Below are 12726 nucleotides of genomic sequence, written 5' to 3' on the forward strand. Positions count from 1 at the left end.
ACGAGGGAAGGACGACATCTTTTAAAGGAAGAGGGAATTTTTGTTAAAAAAACGACGACCAATCAATTTCACTTTGTTCGGAGAACGAAGCCGACAAACGCTAGAAAAGAAGACTATACACAGATAAGGTATCTCGCGCACCTTTTCCTTTTCAATTGAAGACAACTCCACACAATTCCTAGTTAGACTCGTGCAGAAAGAATGTGCAGGGTAACGGTATACATTGCTTGAACAACACCTTGTCTTCTAACTGTTTGTCTATGTTTGCTTTTCATTCTGCGTTAAATTCCAATGGCATCGGCACGCGGTAAATGCAGCTCTAGTTTCTCGTGCTGGCAACTCTAAATTTAGCTCTGTGACCTTCTCCTAAAAGTATAAAAAGTCTTGGTTTGCCTGGAGACGGATGTTCGGCTTTAATTTCCTGCTGGGCTTTGACTTGAAACCCACAGAACTGAAAAGACATCGGAGCTTTAGCGAAGACGTCCCTGCTCCAGACTGCAGAGTACACTATATACACGGAGAGAAAACCAGACATTGACCTTGGTTCACAAAGCCATCAAAGCCGCGGCGGCGCATGGAACATATCCGTTGTTATTTGTTTGGTTGCTGGGTGTTTATCGAAAAATAACTATCCCTACAAGTTTACAGAGGTAAAGAAGCAGAGGTGAGAATAAACGTAAACACGCACTCACCTGGGAAGACCGACTCTGTTGCTGCTAGCTTTCCACTGGTGATGGGCCAATAAAGTCATGAAAATGAAAATGAAAATGAAACATCCATTGCACGGCGATGGAAGTCAGTCCTTTTCAGTTTGTCTACATCCCATGGGCTATATTCCAGAGACGTTGTCTTGTCTGTAGGTTTCCTGCCAATCAAAGGTGTTGTGATAGCCTTCACTTTATTATGAACAAGGGCACACCTTACCAAGGTCGATTTCTTACGGTCTCATTTTCAGCGGACAGAGGCAAACGTTCAGCCTCTAACGAGAACAAGATTAAAGGGTTTCGTTATACGTAATAAGACCCCTTGGCAATTTTGTTTTCCTTTGTTTCTGCTTTGTTGACTGGCTTGGGTTTTTTGTGTTTTTTTGTTGTTGTATAAACTGTACGTGACAGGACGCAGACAAGGGAAAACTAGGTCACAAAAGAGTACACACGTTGGACAAAATACAAAACACAGGGAGGGTGGGGCGTGGCTTGGTGGTTACAGGATCTTTTCAGTGCGCACTTGGTCCTGTGCTTGCATGTACACGCGAAGGGGAATAAGGCACTGGCCGGTCTGCCCATAAGTTGACCTGGGAGATCGAAAAAATCTCCACCCGTAACCCACCAGGCGGCCGCGGCCGGGATTCGAACTCACGTCCTTCCGATTAAGAGGCCGACGTCTTACCACCACGCCACTGCCCCCGTCGGTGTTTAGTTTGTTCACAGTCCTTTCTCGTGTCACTTTGGACTGGACAATGAGTCGTGAAAGACGTGTATTTCTTGCTTACTTTCGCCTTGCTTTTCGCCTTTACCCACGGGAAAAAGTTTGACACTGGCTCGTGTTTTCAGGGAGGCAATTCCACCCCCCTTTGCCCTCCTAACCTCGTGCTCTCTCAATGGCTCATCACCTGTTATACCTAAATAACACCCCTCTGAGTGTGCGGAGGGCTGATGGCCGTAGATCCTCCTTTTCACCCAAGGAAGCGGGCACAAAAAGTCACCAGACTCCGGTAATCTTAAAGAAGGGCTGACAGTCTTAAAAGTGACACGTGCAACAAGTTAGCTTACTTACCCTCCCTTAAAACCCCACTCACAGCGACTCTTCAAACACTCCTCGTTACTGAGCTGTAGCTTTTAAATCACCCCTCTATCCGTCAATTAGCCCTTTCCCTGTGCTTCCAAAACAATCTAGATAGTCAAAGTAGCAGTTTTAAACGGCGGTAAGGCATTAAAACCGGATCAGTGCGGCGGCCCGAAGTTCTGCCGGTAGGAAACGTAACACTAAAATGTCGTGTTGGTGAGCACTGGACGAGTGGAGAGAAAACCACTATACGCTTGTTTCTTTGTTGTTGTTGTTGTTGTTGTTGTTGTTGTTGTTGTTGTTGTTGTTGTTGTTGTTGTTGTTGTTGTTGTTGTTGTTGTTGTTGTTGTTGTTGATGATGATGATGATGATGATGATGATGATGATATTGCTGATGATGCTGATAATAATGATGATGATTTAGTTGTATCCTAGCCGTCTGCAGTGATGCTACCCTGTTGCTGAACGGCCTGCCATTGTGGATTCAGCCTTTCTGCTGTAAAGAATGGGCTATTTCTGCTCCGGTTAACCAAGGCGGTAATGTGTGTCAAGGACAGGTAATGTGGAAATAATACAAAACTGTTACAACTGACATCGCCTTTTTCAACATAATTAACAGTTTTTAAAGAGTAAGCCGTGAACAAAAAAGAATCGGACTGGTGCTAATGAGAACCGGGGTTGTCGAGATAAGAGCTACAATTAACTGAACTTAAGTATTAACGAGGCTCAAAAGTTCTGTTTGGATTTCCATGAACAATCGTTTCAGCATGAATCATACAATTAGAGCCTTGTATAAATACCCCGCTATCTCGGTCTCTCCGTCTCTGTCTGTCTGTCTGTCTGTCTGTCTCTCGCTCTCTCTCGCTCTCTCTCGCTCTCTCTCGCTCTCTATCTCTCTCACTCTCTCTCTTTCTCTCTCTCTCTCTCTCTCTCTCTCTCTCTCTCTCTCTCTCTCTCTCTCTCTCTCTCTCTCTCTCTCAGTCTATCTCTCTCTCTCTCTGGTTTGCTTGTACCCCACCCACTCATGCCATGCGCTCAGTTCCATACTCCCAAACCAAAACACAACCCGCAATAACCTCATAGCACCGACGTTTACATTTAAGCAATTCAAACATTCTGTTTCCATCCACGCACGCGTAATACGTTCCCGTATCTTGTATCACTCAACAACAGACTCACAAGTCCCTGTATGTCTTAACTCTAGCTGACCTGTTTCTGTTTTTGTCTTTGACTGACTTTTAGTTCCGCTCTCACAACTGTATCCTCTTTTATTGGACCCTCGTATCCTTTTGATCACCGTTTATAAACAGTTTGTGTTACGCCGAGATAAAGAGGAGGGATGGCCCTAAACCACAATACGACAGGAAATATCCTCGTATGAGGGGAGATAAAAGAGTTATCGGGTTATCGCCCCTTGACGTGTGGGAATTCGACAAATGCTTTTCATTGCTCCGTGTGTCAGGCGGTCGGCTTATGAGCGTGGACTCGCAGAAAGCTTCATCTCCCTTTCCATTTCTTCGACAAGCGCTGAGAACTGAACCCACGGAATACGCGCTATATAAGCTTCATATTGATTGATTGATTGATTTCTCTCTCTGTAAGACATTACAGCCCAATGACGCGATTTATAAGCATATGACTAAGCTTCCCGTACAATAGACGAATTCTGGAATTAACTGTGTGTGTGTGTGTGTGTGTGTGTGTGTGTGTGTGTTTGTGTGTGTGTGTGTGTACCCCCGTTTCCACAGGTTTGGTTGCCTAAATCACCATAAGGCAACCATCCACACGTGGATGGCAACCTAAACTCTGGATGGCAACCTAATTGTGTGGATGGTCGCTTCATTTAACACCGTTAAATTGACTTTTTTGACGGAAAGAATGTCATAACAATGTTCAAAATGACATTCTTTCCGTCCTCTATAGGCGACGAAATAGGTCAAATTTTGTGCATTTTTTAGTGCAAAATTCTTCGATGCCGGAGCGAGTACTGCACCCAGTGCTGTTGTAGTGCAAGTGCACTAGAAAGGCACTACACCCAGTGCCGCCTCTTAGGTAACCATCCACACTTTAGGTACGTGTGTGTGCGTGTGTGTGTGTGTGTGTGTGTGTGTGTGCGAGTGGTTTTTCTCAACGTGTCTTGCTGTTGAATGGTTGTGGTCATTGAGGGCTGTCCGTTCGAAAATGTTACGAAAATGTATATCGGAGTTCATCATCCCTGTGACACCAATGAGCTGTATGAACTTCCACAGCGCATACATCACCAGAAAGAGTTATCTTTTAACCTCGTGCATAAACAGCAGAAGAAGAAGGAGAAAAGGAATTTTAGGAGAATGTGGCGGAAGTGGGGAATTAATGAACAAAGGATATTTATATTAAAAAAAGAAGGAACAAATTAAATCTACTGTGTTTTAGAAGGTCCCTTTCAGAAGTTGATCTGAAGTCTGACTTCTGTACCCTGACACGGTATTGGTATCTTCCTTGACAAACATAGTCGTAGTCATTGCTGTTTTTGCCTGCATGCGTACCAACAGGTGTGTAAGAGTCTATGAACTATTTGCTTTTGTTTTCGGTTCTACTCCCCCCCCCCCGCCCCTCTCTCTCTCTCTCTCTCTCTCTCTCTCTCTCTCTCTCTCTCTCTCTCTCTCTCTCTCTCTCTCTCTCTCTCTCTTTGTAATGCGCATCTATACGGGACATGTTGTAAGATTAGGCTTGGCCTTAAACCTCTATCCTTTTGAAATGAAATTCAGGATCAGCGGTTTCAGTTTCTCTCTCTCTAATATTGACAAAGCCGCACAGAAACTCACCAACGAATATCTTTTTCTTCAAAAAAAGGACCCCAGCGTTGAGCTGTCATACAAGATGTCATTATCGATACAATCCTCGTTTCTTCCCAGCGCGGAAACGGTGCTGAGGGTTTTCACAGACAACTCTACCGCCTTTGTCTACACACGGCTCTGCCTCTTGGGAGAGAAAACCAACAAAGATCGAGACGATCAGGTGAGAGTCGGACCCCTGATCGTTGGGGGTTAAGTGTTCACTCGGGAACGCTTATAGTGTTCGTGCGGAGGAGCGAGCGTCTGGTATTTGACATGTGTGGGGCGTGAAAGGCTTAACGGTTGATTTCCTCCCGTGTTGCGAGAACTAGCGATCATGTTCACTTCAGAATATCCGTCCAGGTTTTTACAAAGGATATATGTGACCCTCCACCACGAAATGAGTCGCATGTCACCTCGCGCGGTTTTGCGCAAGGCTTAATATAAGTCCGGGGAGTGTCTGGTAACAGTGTCAGGGTCACCTTAGTCACAGGCTTATAACTGAAACAGTTTTTGCTCTTTTCTAAAAACGGTTTTCACCACTGGATAGAGCATACAAAACTCTTTATGACAATGTAAAAACATGAAAATCATGCAAAGGTGACATGCGACTCATTCCGTGGTGGAGGGTCACATATAAGAGCACAGTGTTTCCCGTGTTACGAGCACCGATGATCGTGTTCACTTCAGAGTATCCGTCTTGGCTTTGTACAGAGGATAATTGCATCTTTGGCCTAAAATGCGCAGTCCTTCTCTTGTAAACAGTTTAGCTCCCCGTCTCACATGTGGCTAGGCTTTTACAAAGGATAAGTCCATGGACTAACATTTTTGATGCACAGTCTCACATGTGGCTAGGCTTTTACAAAGGATAAGTCCATGAACTAACATTTTTAATGCACAGTCTCACATCTGGCCAGGCTTTTACAAAGGATAAGTCCATGAACTAACATTTTTAATGCACAGTCTCACATGTGGCTAGGTATTTACAAAGGATACGTCCATGGACTAACATTTGTAATTCAGTCTCACATCTGGCTAGGTATTTACAAAGGATAAGTCCATGGACTGACATTTACATGCGCTAAGACAATTCCTCCACTTGGTCACATGCCAAAAATCAACAGCATGGGTGCTCGCTGCGCACATGGGGGATTTGTTGATGAATTAATTTTGTAAACGACACTTGCATCCGTTTCGAAGAAGTTAATTCATCAAAACGTGTTGATTGTTGGTATGTGTCCAAGACTCATCCCATGTAAACGCCTGGCCAGAACAGAGCCGGGGAGTCCAACAGCTTACACGGGGAGTCCAACAGCTTACACGGGGAGTCCAACACCTTACACGGGGAGTCCAACAGCTTACACGGGGAGTCCAACAGCTTACACGGGGAGTCCAACAGCTTACACGGGGAGTACAACAGCTTACACGGGGAGTCCAACAGCTTACACGGGGAGTCCAACAGCTTACACGGGGAGTCCAACAGCTTACACGGGGAGTCCAACAGCTTACACGGAGAGTACAACAGCTTACACGGGGAGTACAACAGCTTACACGGGGAGTACAACAGCTTACACGGGGAATACAACAGCTTACACGGGGAGTCCAACAGCTTACACGGGGAGTACAACAGCTTACACGGGGAGTACAACAGCTTACACGGGGAGTCCAACAGCTTACACGGGGAGTACAACAGCTTACACGGGGAGTACAACAGCTTACACGGGGAGTACAACAGCTTACACGGGGAGTACAACAGCTTACACGGGGAATACAACAGCTTACACGGGGAGTACAACAGCTTACACGGGGAGTACAACAGCTTACACGGGGAGTACAACAGCTTACACGGGGAGTACAACAGCTTACACAGGGAGTACAACAGCTTACACGGGGAGTCCAACACCTTACACGGGGAGTCCAACACCTTACACGGGGAGTCCAACAGCTTACACGGGGAGTCCAACAGCTTACACGGGGAGCGACAGTGCCTTAAACAAACAAAACCAGCCTGGGTGCAACCTGTGAATAATGTCTGAAAGTAACGTTTCTGTCAATCTGTACATAATGCAGCTACTAAAATTATCTTTTGGTATGTAAATCCAAAAACAAAGAGACTGCCAACGTTCCAAAATTCAGAATCAAAAAACAAGAAAGGTAGGTTGTTGGAACGTTTGTTATTGACAAAACAACATGTTTGACAAAACAATAAAAATGTGTTTAGCATATAAACACTTCATGTCCCTAATAGGCTCTAGTTTTTGTGAGGACGTAAAACTTAGGTAACCAACCAATACAAATGTGAATGTATTGTTTTGTCAAAAACAAACGTTCCAACAACCTACGTTTCTTGTGTTTTGATTCTTTTGGTATGTGTTAAAGTGAAACACTGCTTTTATTCCTAGTGCAAGCCTTCACACATCTGTGACTGTGAACTTCATCTTGTTGGACGGAAGGACAGTACATTTAAAGGGGCTGTGAGAGTTCTTTTTCAGTGCGTGTTGTTTTGACTGGTGAGAGAGACGTAAGGTTTTATGGTTTTGCGTTATGTCGTGGAAAGGCATTATCATATCGTTTGATCAGCTAGGTGTGTGTGTATGTGTGTGTGTGTGTGTGCGTGTGTGTGTGTGTGTGTGTGTGTGTGTGTGTGTGTGTGTGGTGTGTGTGTGTATGTGTGTGTGTGAGTGTGTGTGTGTGCTGACGTATGTTTTTTCTTTATTTGGTGTTTAACGTCGTTTTCAACCACGAAGGTTATATCGCGACGGGGAAAGGGGGGAGATGGGATAGAGCCACTTGTCAATTGTTTCTTGTTCACAAAAGCACTAATCAAAAATTTGCACCAGGGGCTTGCAACGTAGTACAATGTATTACCTTACTGGGAGAATGCAAGTTTCCAGTACAAAGGACTCAACATTTCTTACATACTGCTTGACTAAAATCTTTACAAAAATTGACTATAATTCTATACAAGAAACACTTAACAAGGGTAAAAAGAGAAACAGAATCCGTTAGTCGCCTCTTACGACATGCTGGGGAGCATCGGGTAAATTCTTCCCCCTAACCCACGTATGTGTGTATGTGTGCTGACGTGTGTGTGTGTGTGTGTGTGTGTGTGTGTGTGTGTGTGTGTGTGTGTGTGTGTGTGTGTGTGTGTGTATGTTTGTGTTTTCGTGTGTGTTTGTGTTTTCGTGTGTGTGTGTGTGTGTGCTTGCGTATGTTTGCGCGCGTGCTTATGTGCGTGCGTGCGTGCGTGCGTGAGTACGAACGTGCGTGTGTGTGTGCGCGTCCGTGTGTCTGTGTGCGCGTACAGATGAGACTCAGGGGAAGTGGCATGCACCCCATTCAGCATTTAACCTCCCAAATTTTACAGGCGGTTATAAACCCTCCCAACTCTTAACCGAGTTTGTACACGTGCTACCGTGTCACTCGCCGTATTACCTGCGATCTTTCACCTCTGATCCCTTTTGTCGTTTTACTGTTCCTATTCGCCATCCACACTCAAAGGCTGTGTTGTTACACCCCCGGTATAGGGGTGTGTATAGGATTCGCTCCATGTGTTTGTTTGTTTGTTTGTTTGTGTTCGCATATAGATCTCAAGAATGAACGGACCGATCGTCACCAAACTTGGTGAACAGGTTCTATACATTCCTGAGACGGTCCTTACAAACATTGGGACCAGTCAAACACACGGGTAGGGAGTTATTGGTGGATTAAGATTAAGATTAGGATTCGGTCCATGTGTTTGTTTGTTTGTTTGTGTTCGCATATATATATAGATCTCAAGAATGAACGAACCGATCGTCACCACACTTGGTGAACAGGTTCTATACATTCCTGAGACGGTCCTTACAAAAATTGGGACCAGTCAAACACACGGTTAGGGAGTTATTGGTGAATTAAAATTATACAAGGACTTATAGAGGCACATCTTCATGGTCAAAGGGAAATAACCATTCTCACTCAGTCACTGCCACCAACTGAGAAGGTTATTTCCCTTTGACGGGGGTGTTTTTCCTACCTCGTAGGAATTTCTTGTTCCTTATGTTGCTTGTGTGTTTCGTTTTTTCGTGTATTTGTTTACCTGGGGTTGTCTGTTTGATTCTTTGTTTGCTTGCTTCTTTGTTTTGAACTATTTCATGAATGTGACAAAGAGGACGATACCCAAGACTTTGTAGATTTGTTTGTTGCTTAGTTTGTTGGGCAGTGATTTGTCATAATTGGTTGCTTAGCTCCTTGGTTTGTTGGGCAGTGATTTGTCATAATTGGTTGCTTAGCTGCTTGGTTGCTTGGTTGCTTGTGGATTCCTAATGCTCACAGAGTCATCATTTTGTGACGGAGTACATTCTCGTCCTGACTTTATGAAAGCAACGCGCAAATCAGAATGTTGATGCGTTTGATCAAGTTATAACTAATGTCCATTTACACGCTTCAATGATTGAAAGTGTGTTTTGTAGGCGCTTGAGGACCAATCTTGACCTTCAAAAGTAATTTGCTTCCATTGCCTTTGGCTGCAAAGAGTAGGGAGATTCTACCGCTCAAAGTGCACTCAATCCTTTCTGTTGTTTGAAACACAGGCCACCTTTGTTTTAGACAGTGTAAGGCCCACGCAGAATTCAGAAATCCCCAACGCACTATCTGATGAAAGGGTAAGTGCTCATTATTTTCGATTCCAAACTCATTATTTAGCAGCACAAATAGCAAACAAAGTGGTTCCTGAGATTTTGCTTTAAAAATCAATCAAACTTTTACCTTGCGATTCAAAATAACCTCGGGCGCATTGATATCGCTTTCAGTTTTATGCCAAAATGTGTTCTGCTAAAGCTAAATTCTTACGAAAGAGAGCAATTCCATCCATTCAAAGTTGTCCCTGTGGAGTAGAATGTGGAGTAAAATGGATTACAAATAGACGCTTTTAGCTTGTATAGAGCACGAGTTGGGAGTGAAAAAGCTCTGAATTGCTTTTGTCGCTTGATTTTCTTTCAGCTCTTGACATTTAGCACAGCAGAACACGATCCGACACACGATGTTTTCCCGTTTCTGTTGTGCGAGGAAACCTTACGCCGCCCTTCGTTTTGATCTCAAGGGTTGCCGCTTTCGTTGTTGAAGTTTTTAACTCGAGATTTAATTTACAATACGCATTCTCCCACTGTTTAAAAAACAACAGAAAGCGATTTAAAGATTCCAGAAACGTACATGTTTAGCCATTGAGGGCGAAATGTAGGGTTTAGCAATCACATCAAATTGCAGCGTATGCTTGCGTTACTTCCCCTTTCTACCCACTCGGGCCCAGCAGGGGACGCTACGTTCAAGATGGCGAAAGTCAACATCGGGTTGTGTTGATATAGCGTCATTAAAACCTCATCCCGGACAGAATACTATTTTTCTCCGAACGGTTTTGGGCAACCACGCAACCGTGAAATCGTCAAAGCTGCAGCAGGCGTTGTCTTGATAAAAGGTCTAAGTTGCTACTTATTGTTTTATGGCTAATGGGTTTAGCCTGTGCGTTAGCTGCACTACCGTTACAGACGACAATAAAGATGCAGACGAGGGGTTCATAGCGTTTCACAATGCGGATGACGCTGGTTGTTTCATAATCTTTTTCAATCGGAGCTTAAAGCAGGTTTGAAGATACCTGCTGCGCTAAAGCGCGACAGATGTCTTGTGTATATAGCCGTAGATCTTTTCTGAGACTTTTTTTCTTCTATATACAGGGCCTTGTATATATTTTTTTCCTGGTGTCAGTTATTACGCTTCTGTTTTTTGAATCGGTGTAATATCTGGGGCCTCCAAGCAGAACATAAATCGGTTTATTTTCTAAGTTTTTTTGCGGTTTTGTTTTAGAATGGTCTCTCTCTGCAGTCAAGTGAAGACACAGACGCACAACATACATATGTGACCCTCCACCACGAAATGAGTCGCATGTCATCTCGCGCGGTTTTGCGCTAGGCTTAATATAAGTCCGGGGAGTGTCTGCGTAACAGCTAGTGTGAGGGTCACCTTAGTCACAGGCTTATAACTCAAGTTTTCGCTCTTTTCTAAAAACAGGTTTCACCACTGGATAGAGCATAAAAAACGCTTTAGGAAAATGTAAAAATATGAAAATCATGCAAAGGTGACATGCGACTCATTCCGTGGTGGAGGGTCACATATATACAAAATTGTAGCACATTTACAGCATGACTTTGAAACGTTTTTGTCACACATAAAACACCGTACGTTACAGCAAAGCAAGCTCTAGTTTTTCAACAAATCGGAAAGACTCCCAGTTTTCTTTGTAAGGTTTAAATGTTTTACCAATTACTTCGCATATCACTTATCCTATATCCACCCATAAATATATTCAATCAAAATGGAGATATACTATAGTATTATTCTGTATCCAACACTTAGGAACTAGAAAGGGTTTGAATCAAGGGGTCGAAATTGCTAGCTACGTACATGCAAATGATCTAGGTCCCAAAACCAAAGCGCAGGTGTCACATATTTAACAATATGATTAGTCCGCTTTGGCTAACCCTCCATCCATCCACAGATAAATTCATCTGAAATGCAGACAGGTTTTTTTTCTGTATCAATTACAAATGGTTTGGTTAAAGGGGTGGACATTGCTAGCTAGGTTAATGATCTGGGTAAGCAAAACAAAGCTCAGGTGTCCCATATATTACACAGAAGATGGGCAAGGCGTTGTTGTTCTGGATCCCTCAACGTATTTTAAGAAACACTGCGGAAAAATCCGAAACAGGTAGCCTGCTAACGTTATAAAATCTAGAATCGAAAAAGAAGAAAGGATAGCCATTGGAATGATTAATGATGGACACAACAAAACATTCACCTTACAAGTACGTCCACCTTACAAGTACGTCCACCTTACAAGTACGTCCACCTTACAAGTACGTCCACCTTACAAGTACGTCCACCTTACAAGTACGTCCACCTTACAAGTACGTCCACCTTACAAGTACGTCCACCTAATGGTCACCGCAGTGAACGGACATACAAATAACATTCAGGTAATCAAAGGAACAAGATTAACACTGTGGTTTGCTGCCATTAGCTGTCTCGTCCACGTGGAGACATTCGCCTAGGATCAGCAGAACGCTAAGAATTAAACGGTAGAACCATCAAAGTACGGATTTTGTGTTTGTTTGTTTGTTTGTTTGTTTGCTTAACGCCCAGCCGACCACGAAGGGCCATATCAGGGCGGTGCTGCTTTGACATATAACGTGCGCCACACACAAGACAGAAGTCGCAGCACAGGCTTCATGTCTCACCCAGTCACATTATTCTGACACCGGACCAACCCGTCCTAGCACTAACCCCATAATGCCAGACGCCAGGCGGAGCAGCCACTAGATTGCCAATTTTAAAGTCTTAGGTATGACCCGGCCGGGGTTCGAACCCACGACCTCCCGATCACGGGGCGGACGCCTTACCACTAGGCCAACCGTGCCGGTATCAAAGTACGGACAGGCGCACTCACAATAATAAAAGTACATGCACAAATCCCACAAACAGATAGACTGCTAACGTTCAAACATTCCGAATCAAAAAGCAAGAATGTTAGGTCATTGGAACGATTCATTATTGACAACATAATTTGTCTTCTTAAAAGACCACTGGATCGACGTACTGTACATGTGTCGTTTTGTTTTGTCAATTAATATCAGTCCATGCAATTATTTTCTCTCTTGTGTAACGAGACTCAGTGCTTGAGTAACAGTATCTTGCGTAACGAGACTCAGTGCTTGAGTAACAGTATCTTGCGTAACGAGACTCAGTGCTTGAGTAACAGTATCTTGCGTAACGAGACTCAGTGCTTGAGTAACAGTATCTTGCGTAACGAGACTCAGTGCTTGAGTAACAGTATCTTGCGTAACGAGACTCAGTGCTTGAGTAACAGTATCTTGCGTAACGAGACTCAGTGCTTGAGTAACAGTATCTTGCGTAACGAGACTCAGTGCTTGAGTAACAGTATCCTCTTCAGAGTAGAGGACCTCAATTGATCATTTTTTTCGTGATCGTGTTTTATGAAATGGTGCAGTCTACAGAAAATGTACTCAAGTCGTGAATAGCTATTTATTTCATGTCATCTTCGTCTTTGATAACGCTGGTTTCAGTGAAGTTCCTTTAA

The 12726-nt window shown here is 43.8% G+C and overlaps 1 protein-coding gene across 1 annotated transcript; it reads left to right on the forward strand.

Moving 5' to 3' along the window:
* Positions 1 to 4644: 4644 nt before the first annotated feature.
* Positions 4645 to 6634, forward strand: LOC138947155 (filaggrin-2-like). The gene is made up of 2 exons (XM_070318939.1): positions 4645 to 4782; positions 5870 to 6634. Exons 1-2 carry the CDS (start codon positions 4645 to 4647, stop codon positions 6632 to 6634), a joined length of 903 nt encoding a protein of 300 aa, XP_070175040.1.
* Positions 6635 to 12726: the final 6092 nt, after the last annotated feature.

This window comes from Littorina saxatilis, linkage group LG1, assembly GCF_037325665.1.
Source record: "Littorina saxatilis isolate snail1 linkage group LG1, US_GU_Lsax_2.0, whole genome shotgun sequence".
NCBI classification, from domain to species: domain Eukaryota; kingdom Metazoa; phylum Mollusca; class Gastropoda; order Littorinimorpha; family Littorinidae; genus Littorina; species Littorina saxatilis.

Coding starts and splice junctions, on each gene's coding strand:
- LOC138947155 (XM_070318939.1), top strand. CDS start 4,645: ATGTCATTATCGATACAATCCTCGTTTCTTCCCAGCGCGGAAACGGTG. Junction 4,783..5,869: donor ACAAAGATCGAGACGATCAG/GTGAGAGTCGGA, acceptor ACGCCTGGCCAG/AACAGAGCCGGGGAGTCCAA.